At 57.7% G+C, this 18,801-nt stretch overlaps 1 protein-coding gene across 2 annotated transcripts; it reads left to right on the top strand.

The window, feature by feature from the left end:
- Window positions 1-9,891: 9,891 nt before the first annotated feature.
- Window positions 9,892-18,413, top strand: SQSTM1 (sequestosome 1; the record flags this gene model as incomplete). Of its 2 annotated transcripts, none has more annotated exons than XM_080698538.1 (8): window positions 9,892-10,102; window positions 12,216-12,311; window positions 12,609-12,835; window positions 12,925-13,063; window positions 14,207-14,287; window positions 16,271-16,482; window positions 16,678-16,759; window positions 18,256-18,413. In XM_080698538.1, the coding sequence occupies 8 exons, from the start codon at window positions 9,892-9,894 to the stop codon at window positions 18,411-18,413; spliced, it is 1,206 nt and encodes a 401-aa protein (XP_080554664.1). The 2 variants fall into 2 exon arrangements, with proteins under 2 accessions (XP_080554664.1, XP_080554663.1); XM_080698537.1 differs by having other exon boundaries at window positions 16,678-16,870.
- Window positions 18,414-18,801: the final 388 nt, after the last annotated feature.

The raw sequence follows: 18,801 nt of genomic DNA, 5'->3' as shown, positions 1-18,801 counted from the left end.
GCCAATCTCAGCTACTCAGACCTTTGCAACTTAGACCCTGTTTCAAAAATAAAGACTAAAAGCCGGTGTGGTGGCACACGCTCGTAATCCCAGCATTCTGGAGGCTGAGACAGGAGGATGGCGGTTCGCGGACAGCCTCAGCTACTTAGTGAGGCCCTCTGCAACTCCGTGAGACCCTGTTTCAAAATAAAGACTAAAAAATAGGGCTGGTGTAGCTCGGAGGCCGAACGCCCTGGGTTCCATCCTCAGCACCAAAAGAAGAGCCGTTGTGCTCACGGTATTTACTTTTCTATTTCTCAGGGCTGGGATTACAAATGTGTACCACCACACTTGGCTAGTAACTTCAGATTTCTTTTCCTTTCTCTTTTTCTGTTTTTCCCCAGTACTGGGGATGGGACCCAGGGGAATTTTACCTCTGAGCCACACCCCTGACCTGTTTTCTTTCTTTTTTCTTAAATTTTGAAACGGTCTCACTGAGTTGCAGAGGCTGGCCAGGATCCGCAGTCCTCTGGTCTCAGCCTCCCAAACGCTGGGATCCCTAGTGTATGCCCCACGACCAGCTGGTAACCTCCTATTTCCATGCTCATTGGTCCTGTCTCTAGGTCTTACAGCTTGGGCAGTTAACAGAGGATCGCAGTGTGTGCGGCGTTTGTCATTTGCAGCATGGCTGCCATCACCGCTTGGGACGCAGTGCCTCTGGAGACGCGCTAAGAGAGCCTTCCCCTGCACTCGGACAGCCGGAGCGTCGCGGGCTCTAGGAGGGCGGACGTGTGACTGAGCCCCCACCGCCTTGAGCTGGCACGTCCCGTATTCATCACAAAGGTCCTCAGGCTCCACCTTAGGCCAGACCTGTTCAAGTCACTAGAAACACAAACATGCCTGCTCCGGGTGACCAGTGGCCCCGCCGAGCCAGCCTGTGGCCTGCCAAAAGCTGCCAGACAAGGACCTGCTCTGGGAGCCTGTAGCGAGACCACGCCCCAAGGGAGGAGGGGCTGGAGACCACACCCCAAGGACAGAGGAGGCAGGGGGTGGGAGACCATTCCACCATGGGAAGAGGGTGTGGGGAGTGTGCTAGTATTGGAAAGAGGTTTTACAATGTGTTAATGTATCAGTATTGGGAAAGATTTCCAATTTTGAAAATATGTCATTTGTATGAGAGCCAGGACCGGTAGGGAGAAGGGACTTGTAATTTACATTTCTTTCTTTTTTTTTTTTTTTTTTTGGTGGTACTGGGAGTGGAACCCAGAGGCTTTCTACCTCCGGGGTATACTCCCAGACCTTTTTTATATTTTATTTGTAAACAGGGTCTCACTAAGTAGCTGAGGCTGGCTTCGAACCCGTGCGAAGCTCCTGTCTCAGCCTCCCAAAGGCAGGGATTACAAGCCTGAGATTACAAGCCTGGGCCACCAGCCTGGTATGTAATTTACATTTCTGAAGAGAAGGAAAGAAAGCCAGAGCCAGGGAAGAGGTCTCCTTACGTTTCTAGGGAAGGACAAATGGCCTGAGGGATAGGAGGAAAACCCAGATCTTGAGAAGCAATTTAACACATCTTGGGAACAGAACAAAGGTGGAGAGGTCTGTGTCAGGAAGACAGGGCCGCCTCAAATCCGGCTGGACTGCAGAAAGCAGGAGGATTGCAGGTTGGAAACCATGAGCCCCTCCGCAACTTAGTGAGACCTTCAGAATACACATAAAATAGAGCTGGGGTATAGCTTAGAAATAGAGTGCCCCTGGGTTCAATCCCCAGCACCATGAAAACAAGACAAGACAAACAAAACCTGTTCTCAGCCTCTCAGGTTCTGGGATTATGGCTGCACGACACCACCACACCCGGCCAGTTATTGTATTTTATAAGGTTCCTAGAGGAATTAGGGTTTCTTGCACAACAAGCTTCTGGGTTTCAATGAAGGCATACTTCTCAAACCTGTGTGTCCATCAAGGGCCCCCAGGGCTCTCCTCCCAGGGTGAACCCCGTGGGCTTCCTTGGCAAAAGGAGTAAGTTCTAGAAGCCTCCACACTGGAAAGTAAATAAAGGCCCCGGCCGGGGCTGGCCAGGGCTTTTCTGTCGCGGGTCCTTGTCCAGAGGAATCACATGGTCTCACTCAAGGAAGCAGGTTAGTTAAAATACATAAATACTCAGGCCATCTCCTGGCCGAAGGATGTGTGGTTGTTGCTTATTTATTATTTATTTAGTCATTTATTTTGCAGTCTGGGGATGGAACCCAGGGGCATTTGACCTCTGAGCCACACCCCCTGCCCTATTTCATGTTCTTTATTTTGAAACAGGGTCTCATTGAGTTGCAGAGGGCCTCACTAAGTAGCTGAGGTTGTCCGCGAACCGATCCTCAGGTCTCAGCCTCCCGATGCTGGGATGACAAGGTGCGCACCACGCCCTGCTGTTGCTGTCCTTTTTGCTAGAGTACCCGCAGCAGGAACTGTGTGCGGTTTGACCATCCTGGCCTGCTGGCCTGGCTGGCCTGGTGGTGACAGTCATGGCTGTCAGTAACCTGCAGGCCTGGGTGCAGGGAGTACTGGTCTGGGGCCAGTATTCTTAGGTACTGGGCCAAAACCTAAACCCACTGGTTTAAGTCATCTCATGGCCCAGCCTTGGGCCTGCTGAGACCCAACTCCGGCCTGCTGCCCAGCCCGGCCCCCTCTCTGGCAGGCCTCTGGACCTGAGTGGACAGTGCCTGGCCAGCCTGGGGCACTCGCTCATCCTGGGCCCGAAGCACCAATGCTATGGCTGAGCCTGCGTGAGGCCTGCCTCGCCTAACCCAGGGATAGTTCACAGGCCGGTGCAGGCAGGGACAGTTTGGCATTTATCCTGGGATTACTCTGCCATCCAGCTTCGGAGTAGCAGAGCCCCATGATATTGGAATTACATGAATTACATATGTTGAGAGAGGAAAATCACGACAAATTTAGTTTAGAAACCTCCGTTGGCTTCGTTTGTGATTTCAGAATCAGGTAGCATTTCATCCCATAAAACTGAATAAACATTTGAGTGAGCAGAGACAAAGGGCCGGTTTTGTCACGAGAACATGACAGTTCTGCAGGGCTCTTGGCTTATGTGGGAGGGTCAACACGTGAAGGTCGAGGAGAGTGAGGAATTCGAGGGGGGCCGGGCGTGGTGCGCGGGCCTGGGGATGGAACCCAGGGGCATTTGACCTCTGAACTACACCCCCTGCCCTATTTTGTGTTCTTTATTTTGAAACAGGGGCTCACTGGGCTGCAGAGGCCTCACTAAGTAGCTGAGGCTGTCTGTGAACTGTGATCCTCCGGTCTCAGCCTCCCGAGTTCTGGGAACAAGCGTGCGCCACCACAACTGCCCCTTCCTCCCTCCCTCCCTCCCTCCCTCCCTCCCTCCCTCCCTCCCTCCCTCCCTTCCTCCCTTCCTCTCTCCCTTCCTTCCTGTAAAGTCTGAGTGCAGGCATGCAGTGTAAAACATGGGAGAAGTCCAGTACGCGTGGTATCAGCCTTAATGGCACGGCTCTCCTGGGGATGGGGCTGGGCAGTTCTGGGGACCCGCGCGCGCGCCCATCGAGGCTAGAAGGGAGGGCCCTTCTTTGAAGGTATGCATCTCAGGGGTGGGGCTTACTTGGGGGCAGACGCTTTCTGCCTCCAGGGTCTGCCCCTACCCCTGCAGAGGTCACGTGGGTGAGGAGGTCACGTGAGTGAGGGACCCCAACTTATCCTGGCCTTTTGGTGATAATGGGTGAAGAATCGAGTCTTGAGCTACTCCCGGCTGTCAAGGGGGGTCGTAAGGGGCCCCCTGGCCGGGAGACGTCGGGTCCTCCAGAAGTGGGCAGCGGGGAGTGTGGCTGCAGCGAGAGTTGGAGGTTCCCTGGACAGCGTGGTGATGTGCGTTCGAGGAGACTTTAACAGGCGAGGGGCTATTAAAAGAAAAAACAAATCGTGAGAGCGGATCCCAGGGTGGGCAGGAGCCCTTTTAGAGACGAGGCAGATTGTCACTAGATTTATTTTCCCTGAGGAAGACATACACGGCCCCTTTAGCAGTTTTCATTAGACCAGAGTCGTTAATAGCAGCATTTTCCTGAGAGAAACACCTGCCACTTTTCAGCAGTGAGTGGGTTTGGGTCCGTCTGGTCAAATGAAAACATGCTATTGGGTCAGGAGCGTCAGTAAGGATTTCAGAGGTTTAGTACTTAGGGCAGTTTGGCATCCGAAGAGGGAGAGCACTAAAATAAAGACACTGAGAGAAGGAAGCTTAGCCCCAACATTACACACGAGTTTGTCCTGAGGCTGTTGTCGCGGAGCCCTTTGTAGACTCTGCTGAGCTGCAGGCAGAGCAATCTTGTCCTGTAAGAGAGGGCGTGTAGTGCGTGGGCAGGAGAACTTGCCATCGATCCCCTGTACCAAGATCAGAAAAGGAAAAACTAGAACCTGGAAGGATGGAAGGACCGAACAGGCAACCAAAAAGGAGACTGGCTGACCCGCTAGCTGGAGAGCCACCCTGGGCTGGCGGGAGGATGGAGGTTGAGGGGTCCAGGAGCCGTCAGGCTTCGGCCAGGCTGAGTAGGGCCAGCAGCAGGGAATGGTCTGGAAAGGTGGTCCCCCTGTGCTGAGGCTCCTGGGGCTCACCCTTGTCCAAGGGCACTCACTGTTCCAGTGTCCCTCCTGGCCACACACCGGGCACAGTCTGATTGGTGGGCGTGGCCTGGCCGCACTTGAGGCCGGCTCCTGGAGGTAGTCGTCGTTGCTGTCCTGCACCCCTAGGTGGCGCTCCAGAGGGCTGAGCCGCCAGCAGCAGGGCAGCTCCCAGGGATCTGCCTTTTGGTGAAGTCGGAGTGTACGCTCCATCTTCGCCTGTTCCTCTCTGGATTTAAAGCTTTAAATGCCATGTTGACCAAATCTCGGCAGGGGTTTGAGGACCGTCCTCAGCCTTTCTTAATTTTTTGAAAAGCCTCCTGAGTTGATTCTTTAAGGGAGGATGGCAGGGGGCACAGAGCGGGTTAGAGTGGGAGGCTGTCCTGGGATAGGATGGTGACGGGGCAGTGAGGAGAGAGCCTGTAAATCAGTGTCCGCAGAAAGCGGCGCCTACAAGCCAGCCCGGTCAGACTCTGGCGTCCACGTGTCACCACAAAATGTGGACTGTGCCTGTGACTCAGCAAAAGTGCAGGCTGGAGCAGGCCAACGCGGCGACTGCACAATGTCACAAGGTCGTGGCTGTGTGATGTCATAAGATGGCGACCAAGATGGCGACTGTGGCGTCACCAGGCAGCAACTACGTGCCATCACAAAATGGCAGCTGATGGGGGAGAGCATTTGGAGGGATGGGAATGCAGGGGGAGAAAAGCCTGGACATAAAGATTTCCGACCATTTACCAGACCGCTTACAAAGTTGTTAACCATTCTTGGGCCACTGTAAGCCATTTCCCAACTCGTATCAAGGCCAGACAGGTGCTCAGGGCATAGGTCCTCTGAAGCCACTTTGGAAAACAGTATGGAGGATCCTCAGAAGAATGGGAACAAACTTAACATTCGATCCAGCAATACCACTCCTGGGTATCTACCCAAAAGATAGGAAGCCAAACTACAAACTAATGCATGTGTATCTGTGTTCATAGCTGCACAGTTCACCACAGCCAAACTATGGAACCAGCCAAGGTGTCCATCAACAGACGAATGGATTACAAAACTGTGGGATATGTGCACAATGGAATTTTACTCAACCATAAAGAAGAAGGCCGGGAGTGGTGGCGCACGCTTGTAGTCCCCACGCTTGGGAGGCGGAGACAGGAGGATCGCGCAGGTTCGAAGCCAGCAGTGCTGGCTTAAGAGAACCTGTTTCCAAATAAAAATATATAAAAAAATAGGTCTGGGAGTGTAGCCCAGAGGTAGAAGGGCTTCCAGGAACCCCAGTACCACCATAAATAAATAAATAAATATTTAAAAAACAGGGCTTGGAGGCAGAATGCCCTGGATCCATCCCCAGTGCTGCACACACACACAAACATAGTAACAGTCGCGTCAGTCACTGAGCCAGGCATGAGGTGGGGCAGGGAACGGGCAGGACTGGGGAAGGGCTGACGGTGCCGTGTGCTGGATGCCTCCACTTGCTTCCCATGAAGATGTGTGACTACGACGCATCAATAAAAAAGAAAAACGAAGAAGGCTAGGGGTGCAGCGCAAGGTGGGACGCCCCTGGGTGCATTCCCAGCACAGGGAAGAGAGAAAGGGCGGGCTGCACAGGGCGTGGGCGAGGGCCGTGAGCCCAGCGTTCAGGAGCTGAGACAGGAGGAGCGCACCGGTTCCAAGCCAGCCTCAGCTGCTTAGTGAGACTCTATTTCCAAATAAATTATAAAATAGGGCTGGGAGGAGAACCCAGAGGTAGAAAGCCCCGGGTCCACCCAGCTCCACACACACACAGATGTATGACGGCAGTGTGCCAATTCTACCCCTGAGCGCCACCCAGCCTGTTTTTATTCTTTATTTTGTTTTTCGTTTTTGGAATTACAAGCATGTGCCACCACGCCCTGCTTTTTATTATTTATTTTGAAACAAGGTCTCACTGAGTCGCGGAGGCCTCACTACATAGCTGAGGCTGTCTATGAACCGCGATCCTCCGGTCTCAGCCTCCTGAATGCTGGGATTCCAAGCGTGCCCACCGCGCCCCGCTGTAGTCCTGCATCTTTTTTTTTGTTTTTTTGTGGTACTGGGGGTGGAACCCAGAGGCTTTCTACCTCTGGGGTATACTCCTCGCCCTATGTTTTTCTATTTTATTTGGAAACAGGGTCTCACTAAGTTGCTGAGAGCCTAAGTAGCTGAGGCTGGCTTCGAACCTGTGCAGTCCTCCTGTCTCAGCCTCCCAAGCGCGGGGATGACAAGCGTGCCCACCACGCCCGGCTTAGTCCTACATCTTGATGGGGTACAAGAGGTGGAGACACATGCACGCACCACTCACAGCCCTTCCCCAGTTCCCACTCCATTCCCTCCCCTCGCCCTTCTCAAGGCTGGCTTAGTGACTGACTTTGATTTGGGCTGCCATCTTCTTTATTTATTTTTCTCTTGCTACTGAGCTTGAACCCAAAGGCCTTTGCGCCTGAGGCCCCGCCCCGCCCTTTTTACTTCCGAGACAGGGTCTTGCTCGGTTCCCAGGTCGGCTTCCAGCTTGAGACCCTCCCGCCTCAGCCTCCTGAGTGGCTGTGACAGCGGGTGTGCGCCATGCCTGGGGCCTTGTCTCTGCCCCTCAGTCCCCTGAAGAGGACCCCGCCCCGGAGAACAGAGACCGGAGCCTCAGCTCCAGAAAACCGAGGCGCGGCCTGGGGCGTGGCACCAGCCAGCCACCCAAGACAGCAGACCCGGGCGCCCTCTGGTCTCCCCTGGGTGCTCCTCCCGCCGCCCCAGGCTCGTGCCCTGCCAGCTCCTGGAGGACGCTCTGTCCTGGCCTTTCCTGGGGAGAGTGGGGGCTGGGCCTACCCCCCCAGGGCGGCCACGGGGAGGTGAGCCTAACCCCCCATGGCGGCCATGATGGAGGTGGGCGTACCCCCCAGGGCGGCCACGGGGAGGTGAGCCTAACCCCCCAGGGCGGCCACGGGGAGGTGGGCGTACCCCCCAGGGCGGCCATGATGGAGGTGGGCGTGCCCCCCAGGGCGGCCACGGGGAGGTGGGCGTACCCCCCAGGGCGGCCATGATGGAGGTGGGCGTGCCCCCCAGGGCGGCCATGATGGAGGTGGGCCTAACCCCCCCAGGGCGGCCACGGGGAGGTGGGCGTACCCCCCAGGGCGGCCACGGGGAGGTGGGCGTACCCCCCAGGGCGGCCATGATGGAGGTGGGCGTACCCCCCAGGGCGGCCATGATGGAGGTGGGCGTACCCCCCAGGGCGGCCACGGGGAGGTGGGCCTAACCCCCCCAGGGCGGCCATGATGGAGGTGGGCGTGCCCCCCAGGGCGGCCATGATGGAGGTGGGCGTGCCCCCCAGGGCGGCCATGATGGAGGTGGGCGTACCCCCCAGGGCGGCCACGGGGAGGTGGGCGTACCCCCCAGGGCGGCCACGGGGAGGTGGGCGTGCCCCCCAGGGCGGCCATGATGGAGGTGGGCGTACCCCCCAGGGCGGCCACGGGGAGGTGGGCGTACCCCCCAGGGCGGCCATGATGGAGGTGGGCGTGCCCCCCAGGGCGGCCATGATGGAGGTGGGCGTACCCCCCAGGGCGGCCACGGGGAGGTGGGCCTAACCCCCCCAGGGCGGCGGGTCCGAGCGAGCTCGGTTTGCCCCGCGGTCCTCGAAGCCCAGCCCACAGCCGTGCGGCGCCCGCAGTGGCCGCGGTCACGGCCGCCCTCGCCAGGTGGACCGCGCAGAGCCCCCGGTCGGCCGCTCGCGGGGAGGGGCGGCGGCCGCGGGCTGCGGGGACCGAGGGCGGGGTCCTCGCAGGCGCAGGCGGCTCCCCCACCCGGGACCCCTCCCCAGGCCGCGCTGCGGGCTGCTGGGGCGGGAGGGCGGCGCCGGCCTCGGCCGCTGAGTCACGCCGGGACCCTGTCCACAGGGCCGGCCGGAGGGCAGCTGGGCCCTGGGCCCTGCCGCACCCGCCCCCCTCCCGCCCTCGTCGCTGGTTTTCAACCTTGGGTGATTTTCTGCTCCGCAAACTCCACTCTATTTTGTTTTGTTTTTTGGTACTGGAACCCAGGGGCATTCCACCTCTGAGCTACACCCCAGCCCTATTTTATTTATTTATTTACTTATTTGTTTATTTTTTGGTGGCACTGGGGTTCCTGGAAGCCCTTCTACCTCCGGGCTACACTCCCAGACCTTATTTTATATTTTTATTTGGAAACGGGGTCTCCTAAGCCAGCGCGGCTGGCTTCGAACCTGCGCGGTCCGCCTGCCTCCGCCTCCCCAGCGCGGGGCCCACCGCGCCCGGCCTCCCCAGGCCCTGTTTCATTGCTTCTTTTGAAGCAGGGTCCGCTAAGCTGCGGAAGGCCTCGGAGACTTGAGGCTGGCCGCGAGCCTGCTTCCTCCTGCCTCAGCTTCCCAGGTACCGATGTGCCAGCGCCGCCCCCGTGGGACCCTGGCCGGGACCCTGCCTGGGCTGCTTGATAGGTCGTCGGGGGAGTCCTCCGCCAGGAACTCAGGTCTGCTGGGTCCTGGCTAACGTGATAAAGAATTCCAGCACACGCCAGGCAGAGACACGGACAGAAGTTTATTTGGAGGAAAGGGAGGAAACACATTCAAGAGAGAATGGAAGCGCGCGGGGGTCCAGGCTTGTGATCCCAGCATTCGGGAGGCTGAGACTGGAGGATCTGGAGGGTCGCGGTTCGCGGCCAGCCTCAGGTGCTTAGCGAGGCCCTCTGCAACTCAGCGAGACCTGGTTTCAAAATAAAGAATAAAAAACAGGGCTGGGGTGTAGCTTCGCCTTTGCCACACACAGCGTTTGAGGCTCCAGGGTGCCGGTGCTGTGGGCGCACAGGTGGGCGTCTGGGCGTCCCCAGGGGTCTCCGGCTGCGGTGACCCCGCCTGGCCCCAGCAGGGCGGTGGGGCTCACCAGGACCTCCTTTTAAGCTGGGAGCATCCCCGGCGCCAGGCCCCAGCCGGGGCTGCCTTCGACCCCGTTAGGGTGGCCGGGGATGCTGCGGCGGAGGTCGCGCAGGCCCCGCCCCGCGGCCTCGGAGCTCCGGCCGGTTCTTCCGGCCCCCCTGGCCGCCCGGCCTGGGCACGCACTGCTGAGTCACGCCGGCCTCGGGACCGGGGACGCGCGGGGGGCCCGGGAGACCCGCAGGGCCGCGGCGGGGACGGCGCGCGGGCTGGGGCCCCGGCAGGGGGGCGCGCGCGCGCCGAGGCCCCACCCCCGGAAGCGAAGGGGCGTGGCCTAGCGCTGGCTATATAAGACCGGCGCGGCCGGCGCCCGGCTGCTTTCCTGCCTCCGCGGCTCGGAGATGGCGTCGCTCACCGTCAAGGCCTACCTGCTGGGCAAGGAGGAGGCGGCGCGGGAGATCCGCCGCTTCAGCTTCTGCTTCGGCCCCGAGCCCGAGCCCGAGGCGGGGGCCCCGGCGGCGGCTGGCCCCGGGCCCTGCGAGCGGCTGCTGGCGCGAGTGGCCGCGCTGTTCCCGGCGCTGCGGCCCGGCGGCTTCCAGGCGCACTACCGCGGTGAGCGGCGGCGGCTCCTCCCCCGCGCGGGCGGCCCGGCCCGGCGACACCTAGCGGGCCTCGGGGAAGGCGGCCCCGGGAGCCCGAGGGGCGGCGCGCGGCGCAGGGGCCCGGGCGGGGCCGCCCTAGCGGCTCCGAGGCCCCGCGGGCCGGGAGGCGGGAGGTGTGGCTGGGGGAGGCCGGCGGCGCCTCCCTGGAGCGCGACCTCCGGCCTCTAATGCTCCGGTTTTTTTTTTTTTTTCTTTTTTTGCGGGTCTGGGGATGGAACCCAGGGCATTCGCCCTCCGAGCGACACCCCAGCCCTATTTTATTCTTTATTTTGAAACAGGGTCTCACTATGTTGCAGAGGGCCTAAGTAGCAGAGGCTGCCTGCGAACTGCGATCCTCCTGTCTCGGCCTCTCGAATGCCGGGATTACAAGTGTGTGCCACTATGCCCAGTTTATCACGATACGTTTTAGAACCTTTTGAACAGTTTTTTGGGTTTTTTTAAAATCATTCGTCTAGAACCCTCCACCCTCGACCCAGGCACTCATCTACTTTGTTCATTTCCTGTTCTGAGTTTTTCTTTCTGACCCCCTCCCCCAAGTGGCCAGCCTCAGCAATTTAGCCAGACTATGTTTCAAAGTAAAAACTGAGCCGGGCGTGGTGGCGCACGCTTGTAATCCCCGCGCTTGGGAGGCTGAGACAGGAGGATCGCAGGTTCGAAGCCAGCCTCAGCTACTGAGTGAGGCTCTCAGCAACTTAGTAAGACCTTGTTTCTAAATAAAATATAAAAAAGGTCTGGGAGTATAGCCCGGGGGAAGAAAGCCTCTGGGTTCCACCCCCAGTACCACAAAAAAATAAAAAAATAAAAAAAGTAAAAACAAATAGGGCTGGCAGGGTTCAATCCTCAGTGCCATAGAAACAAGGACTAGTCAAATTGCTGAAGGTCTTGCTGAGTTGTTGAGGCTGGCTTCGAACCTACAATCCTCTGGCTCAACCTTCCAAGTACTGAGATTATAGATGTGTGCCATTGTGCTGGTCTTGTTTTTTAGACACTGTTTTGCCCGCCGGCATCCAACTCCTGGGCTTAAATGATCCTCTTGCCTTGGCCTCCCAAATTGCTGGAACTAAAGGTGTGCTCCACCACACCCAGCCCAGCCAGCTGATGTGTTGTGTGGTCTGGCCAGCATGATGGTGCTTTAAAACCATTCCAAAGCCCGGCGTGGTGGCGCACACTTGTCATCTCAGCATTCGGGAGGCTGAGACCGGAGGATCAGGGTTTGTGGACAGCCTCAGCTACTTAGTGAGGCCCTCTGCAACTTAGACCCTGTTATAATAAAAAAAAAAAAAAAAAAAAAAAATAGGGCAGGAGGTGTAGCTTGGAGGCTGAATGCCCCTGGGTTCCATCCCCAGACCCGCAAAAACAAAAACAAAAAAAACATTGAGCTACCATAAAAACTGGATACTGCCAGGCATGGAGGCTTATGCCTGTAATCTCAGTACCTAGGCTGAACCAGGAAGATTGCAGGTTCAAGGCCAGCCTCAGCAACTTGGTGAGGTCATGTTTAAAAGGGCTGGGGGCAGGTACACTCTCCAGTACCAAAAAAGAAGAAAGAAAAGGCTGGATACTGAACACTGCGTTTAGCTGTGTCAGGGAAGGAGCAGACATGGGCTCACCGCGTTTCCCAGGTCCAAGGGCGGGCCTTTCAGGAGCCGGCCTTTCAGGAGTGGGCAGGTCGGGTCTCCCACACTTGGAGGCCGTGGCTAGCTAGAGGTGGGCGGGGACAGCACCTCTCTGAATGGGGAGCTGGCTCCTTCCTCAGCACGCCTGTGCCACCTGAACCAGCTGTGGTCCAGGAGCCAGGCTGGAGCACCTAGCTGTCAGGTGGTGCCAGCCGGTGGGCAGTCACTCCCCTGCCCCTCCTCCTCCTCTTTGTGCAGGGCATTGCCTGGCTGCGGATTCTGGTTCCTTGAGCACTGGCCTCAGGACTTTGCAGGAGCTGCTTAGGTCCGGCTGAGAAGCCTGGCATCTGTGGTGCTGGGCTGGAATCCAGGGCCTTACTGGGCGACCATGCGGTCTACCACTGAGCCGCTTCCCCAGCCTGAGGTGCCGTCTTTCCAACAATCTAGATGAGGACGGGGACTTGGTTGCCTTTTCCAGTGATGAGGAACTGATCATGGCCTTGTCCTACGTGAAGGAGGACATCTTCCGCATCTACATTAAAGGTGAGGCTGCTCTGGGGGCTGGGCTCCCTCCAGGGCTAGGGTCGGGAACGAGGGTTGTCTAAAGAGGCGCCTGTGCAAGCTGCACCTTGGTGGGAGCCCGGGCCGCGGGTGCACGGGCAGGCTCCCTACATCCCGGCTCCTTGCCATGTGGCTGGCATGGGCACGGATGCTTCTGGCAGGGCCTGTGGCTCTGTCGCTTGGGCAGCAGAGTCCTGAGCTCGTGGCCTTGGACAGCAGCCCTCCCAGGACAGTGGGGAAGGCCTGGGGGTCCTGACGGTCCCTCTGCCCTCCCTGCAGAGAAGAAGGAGTGCCGGCGGGACCACCGCTCATGTGGCCAGGAGGCGCCCCGCGGCCTGCTCCACCCTAACGTGATCTGCGACGGCTGCAATGGGCCCGTGGTGGGGACGCGTTACAAGTGTAGCGTGTGCCCAGACTACGACCTGTGTGGTGCCTGTGAGGGCAAGGGCCTGCACCAGGAGCACAGCAAGCTCGTGTTCCCCAGCCCTCTTGGGCACCTCGGGGAGGTAAGCAGGCCCCCTGCCCGCCCGCGGCCTGGGAGCTCTGGGCGGGCGCCCTGCCCCTTACTGCCCTGACCCTGTGCTTGCTCCCCCAGGGCTTCTCTCACGGCCGCTGGCTCCGGAAGCTGAAACACGGCCATTTTAGGTGGCCAGGTTGGGATATGGGCCCTCCAGGGAACTGGAGCCCGCGTCCCCCTAGAGCAGGGGACACCCGCCCCGCCTCGGCGGAGTCAGGTGAGGCGTGCATTGGAACTGGCTTGTGCGTGGAGAGCGTGGCCTGGCAGCCATGTGTGCCGTGGGAGGGCTGGCCGTGCTGCAGGGCCCTTAGCCAAGCCTTCCCCTTGCCCTGATCCTCAGTGCCACCGTGGGCTGGGTACTCTGCCATTTAACCCTAAGAACCTGGTAGGAAGGGGGTATCATAGCCAGGCGTGGTGCCACACGCCTGTAATTTCAGTACTTGGGAGGCTGAGACTAAGACCGGAGGATCGCAGGTTCAAGAACAGTCTCAGCACTTATCAAGAGCCTTGTTTCAAAATTAAAAATAGGAGTAGAATGCCTCTAGGTCCAATCTTTTTTTTTTTTTTTGCAGGTCTGGGGATGGAACCCAGGGGCATTTGACCTCTGAGCTACACCCCCTGCCCTATTTTTTATTCTTTATATTTGAAACCGGGTCTCACTGAGTTGCAGAGGCCTCACTAAATAGCTGAGGCTGGCTGCAAACCGCGATCTTCCAGGTCTCAGCCTCCCGAATGCTGGGGTTACAAGCGTGCGCCACCACGCCCGGCTATAGGTCCAGTCTTCAGTACTAAAAAAAAAAAAAGGAGTGTCATTTCTACTTCACAAATGGGAAAGCAGGCACCATATGCCCAAGGCCGTCAGTCCCACCCACACACCCCTCCCGCCTCGCCTGGCCACCCTCCTGAGGTGTCCTGGGGGAGCCCACAGCGAGGCCCAGCCCCACCCTGTGGTGCAGCCCTTCTCCTGTGTGGCTGTGTCTGCAACACCGTCGTCGCAGAGCTAAAGCTCACACATGGCTTTGCTTTCCGTGCTGTGAGATTCTGGTCCCATCCTGAGCTTGTTCAGCCCGCTTGGGACAAAGGTGGGGTACTTGTTTGATTTTGAGTAGGTCGCATATGCTGACCTGATCGATACTTACGATACGTACCGTGTGTACCGAGCCCCTGCGGGGTCACAGGACGCGAGGTTGCAGGTGATAAGGGAATGAGGGCCTGGCGTGGGAGGGAGAAGGCGCTGGGCCAAAGCGTCTCTAGGTGGTGACTGCTGGGAGGATGGGGACCTTGGCGTGAGGTGCTAGGACTGGGATGGGTGTGGGAGGGCTGACTTGGCAATATCTGTTTTTATTGTTAAAATGAAAAGCTGCTGGCCCATCGGAGGATCCCAGTGTGCGCTTTCTGAAGGACGTGGGGGAGAGCGTGGCAGCCGCACTCAGCCCTCTGGGTAAGTGAGCGCCCTCTTCCACCTTTGGACCGTGCAGGTGGAGCAGAGGGTGGGCAGCCCACATGTCAGCCTTGGCCCAGCCAGGCAGTGTCGAATTCTCTGATTATTTTTTGTGTGGTGAGCCCAGGGGCATTTTATCTCTGAGCTACAGCCCCAGCCCAGTTTCTTTTTCTTTTTCTTTTTTTTTGCGGGTCTGGGGCTGGAACTCAGAGGCATTTGACCTCCAAGCTTATACCCCCTGCCCTTTGAAACAGCGTCTCACTGAGTTGCGAAGGACCTTGCTAAGTAGCTGAGAATGTCTGTAAACCGCGATCCTCCAGTCTCAGCCTCCCAAATGCTGGGATTACAAACGTGCGCCACCACGCCCGGTTTCCAGCCCAATTCTTATTCTTTATTTGGAAACGGTCCGAGTTGCAGAGGGCCTCACTAAGTAGCTGAGGTGCTCTGTGAACCGTGATCCTTCTGTTTCAGCCTCCCAAGTACTGGGATTATAAGCATGCACCACCACGTCTGACTTAGCCCTATTTTTATTTTGAAAAAGGGTCTCATTAAGTTGCTGAGTCTTACTAAGTTGCCAGGGCTAGCTTTGAACCTGTGATCCTCCCAAGTACTGGGGTTCCAGGTGTGCCACCATGCCTGGTGGCAGATTCCCGAGCTGTCCACAGGAGTGGATGGAAGCAGTGGTATGGGTTGGCCTGATCCCAGGTGGGGGCACCAGGCTCTGGCTGAAGAACCGCTTTCGACTGCTGCCTGTCCTTCGGGGAACAAAAGTGAATTTTCCTGTGTTGAGCCTCGGCTCTTGGGCTTGAGCCAGAGTTAGATGAGGTGCCGTTGTCTTTCCCCCTTTCTGTCTGCTAGCCTTCCCTGCGTGCTCCCTGAGCCGGCGCAGCGGAGGGCACACTGGAGGCTGCTGATGCCAAGTGGGTCTGTGGGTGGGTGGACACAGAAGGGGGTGACATGACCCTTGGCAGGCCCAGGTCTGGGGCACATCCCTGCCACGCCCCTCAGACAGGAGGTGGGTACTGCAGGGCTAGGACAGGGCCAGCTAGGTGACCTTTGGTTTGAGATGCCAGTGGCTTCGGGGCTGAAGAGAGCTCATCACCGTACCTTCATGGCAAGAACTGTCCACCCTGTCCAGAGGTTGGTAGGAGGGGTGCCGCACCCCACCAGCCTCCTGGGGCTGCCCGGCTGACACCGCTGTGATCTCTGACCTGAGCAGTTCCTACCCAGTGGCTCGCAAGCGTGAGCATGAGAATCATTAACAAAGAGGATTTAATGGGGGGATATACTTGGTGTGTGGGAACTTTTAGCTTTTTAGTTTGCTTTTAGCCGGTCGTGGTGGGCACGCTTGTAATCCCAGCATTCGGGAGGGTGAGACAAGGAGGATGGCGGTTCGTAGACAGCCTCAGCTACTTAGTGAGGCCCTTTGCAACTCAGCGAGACCCTGCTTCAAAATAATTAAAAGTAGGGCTGGGGGTGTAGCTCAGATATAAACCCCTGGTTCAATCACCAGCACATGCATTAAAAAGAAGTTAATCTGAATGGCAGGGGTCCCTGCCCTCCTCACAGTGAGTGTGTACCCAGACTCCATGTGCGCCTGGTGGTGGCTAGGCTGGCTCTGGGCTGCCCACCCAGCGGGCTGCACACAGATTGCACGGTGTGCCTGCCTGAGCCAGACCCCAGTCTGTTAGCACAGGTCACGACCTCCCTGCAGCATGGGCACACCTTCTCTGAGGTCCTGGCCCTGCGTGAGGTTGAGCCCTTGTCCTGCCTGGTTACGGAAGAGGCCTCGCTGACCTGTGCTGAGTTGGAGGAAGGGAAAGGAGTAGGATGGATGTGTTGGAGGCCGTTTCTAGAAGCCAAGGGGTTTTGGGGCCAGAGGGTTTTGAGAAGGGGTTCAGCTGGGGTCTTGAAGATGGAAGGGGCCGTCGCTGGCAGGGCTGTGATGTGTCCCCGCTTCTCAGCTGTCTCCTTGGCCTGTAGGCATTGAGGTTGATATTGATGTGGAACACGGAGGGAAAAGAAGCCGCCTGACATCTGCCTCCCCAGAAAGCGCCAGCGCAGACGACAAGGGCAGCTCTGAGCCCAGCAGCTGCTGCTCTGAGCCCAGCAAGCCCGAGGGGAGTGGCGAGGGGACAGCACAGTCTCTGGCCGAACAAATGAAGCAGATAGCCCTGGAGTCAGGGCAGCCCGAGGTAGGCTTGCTCGCCTCTGCCGCCAAAGCAGGGCTGGGGTGCTTTCTGCCCTGACCAGGGTCCCCACGGCCCTGCAGGCACTGAATTCACCCTGCGCCTTCTGCTGTAGCAGCCCACTTCGCCCCAGGATTTCAAGGGGCTGGTGGGTGATCAGGCCCACACTCAGTACCTGTGCTCACGGTGATGGTGTTCCAGGAGCAGATGGAGGCTGATGGCTGTTCGGGGGGAGACGAGGACTGGACTCACCTGTCTTCAAAGGAAGTGGACCCATCGACAGGCGAGCTCCAGTCTCTACAGATGCCAGAGTCCGAAGGGCCAGGCTCCCTGGACCCCCAGGAAGGGCCCACCGGGCTGAAGGAAGCTGCCCTGTACCCACATCTTCCCCCAGGCAAGTGGCTCAGGAAGTTTTGCTTTCTTGCCTCTTTCAGAGCATCTTGTCACCCGATTTTCACTCTGCTAAAGAAAGGGTAGGATGGCCTCTGCTGAGGGGAACATGTCTACTGATGAGAGGAAATTAGGCTGCTTGTGTCTTATGACTAACCTCAGCTAATTTTAGGGGTTTTTAAAACCAAACAACCAGACCAAGAACTAAGAAGGAAGATGTGAGCTGGAGGTGGTGCACACCTGTAACTCCAGCTGCTCTGCAGGCAGGGGGATCGCAAGTTCAAAGGCCAGCATGGACAACTTAGTGAGACAGTGTCTCAAAATTTAAAAAAAGGCCGGGCGTGGTGGCACACGCTTGTAATCCCCGTGCTTGGAGGCGGAGACAGGAGGATCTGGCAGGTTCAAAGCCAGCCGTGCTGGCTTAAGAGATCCTGTATCCAAATTTAGCAAGTATAAAAATGGGTCTGGGAGTATAGCCCAGAGGTAGAAGGGTTTCCAGGAACCCAGGTACCACCAAGAAAAATAAAATAAAATTTTCATTAACTTGTGAGATCCTGTTTCCAAATAAAAAATAAAACAGGAGCTGGGCATGGTGGATTGCAGTTCGCAGCCAGCCTCAGCTACTTAGGCCCTTTGCAACTCAGTGAGACCCAGTTTCAAAATAAAGAATAATAAATAGGGCAGGAGGTGTAGCTCGGAGGTCAAATGCCCCTGGGTTCCATCTCCAGATCTGCAAAAAAAAAAAAAAAAAAAAAAAAAAAAATAGGGCTGGGAATATACCTTGGAGGTAGAATACCCCTGGCCTCCATCTCTAGTATCACCACCACAAAAAAACCCCAAAAAACAAAAACACGGTATAGAGGTAGAGTGCTCCTGGGTTCAGTTCCTAGTCTCTCTCTCTCACACACACACGCACACGCACGCATGCGCATGCACGCATATAGGGCTGGTGTGTAGCTCAGTGGCAGAGCAGTACCGGGCTCCACCGGTTTCACTCGCACCTGTGGCAGATGTGCTGTAAGAAGCCGTGCTGGGCTGGCACCTCCACGTGCCGTGACCTCATGGCTGCTTCTGCAACACAGGCCCTCCTTAGGCCTCGTTTACTTAATATCTGGCTGCTTCTGTGCTCAGTGGCAGAGCTGAAAGGAGGGTAGTGCTGAACCCATCGCTCTCCTGTTCAACTACACCCTCAGCATAGTAGTGTGAGTCGGTCTTGAACTTGCGACCCTCCTGCCTCCCCTTCCAAATTCCCTAGGATTACAGGCAGTACCGCTGCGCGGGTCCCTGCAGGGCTGAAGGGACGCTGTGGGAGGGCAGGCCTGGGTGCCTACTGGCTGTCACACCCCTCAGGCGGTAACGCTCCTCATGGTGCCCATGACTTTCTGGCAGAGGCCGACCCCCGACTGATCGAGTCACTGTCCCAGATGCTGTCCATGGGGTTCTCGGATGAAGGCGGCTGGCTCACCAGGCTCCTGCAGACCAAGAATTACGACATCGGGGCTGCTCTGGACACCATCCAGTACTCGAAGCACCCGCCGCCATTGTGACAGTGCTGCAGCCCTCCTGTCTCCCTTGTTCTGTTCTGTCCCATAGTTGCATTGAGTTAGTGTAGCATGGCAGGCCTGTTGCTGGCTCCGTGGGTGGGGATGTAGGAGGGGTGAGATCCAGTGTGCATGTTAGAGAGGCAGAACCAGCTGCCCTCGGGTGCCCGGCTCCTGCTGCTCTGTGAGGTGAGGCTGCTGGGAAGGCTCAGGGTCAGCCCTCATAATGCCAGCGGTCCACCTGTCTTGCCTAGTGGCCTTCTGCTTTTCCTCTTTTAACAATGACTAGCACACTGACGTTTGGTTTTTCAGCAAAGGAAGCAGGAAGTAAGAGTGAGGAGGGCTGTCCTAGGGGGCAGCCCAGGCCTTGGGCTTCCTGCCTGGGACCAGAGGG

The sequence above is a fragment of the Muscardinus avellanarius genome, assembly GCF_963383645.1.
Source record: "Muscardinus avellanarius genome assembly, chromosome: 7".
Taxonomy (NCBI): domain Eukaryota; kingdom Metazoa; phylum Chordata; class Mammalia; order Rodentia; family Gliridae; genus Muscardinus; species Muscardinus avellanarius.
This window is presented reverse-complemented; position numbering and strand designations above follow the sequence as displayed.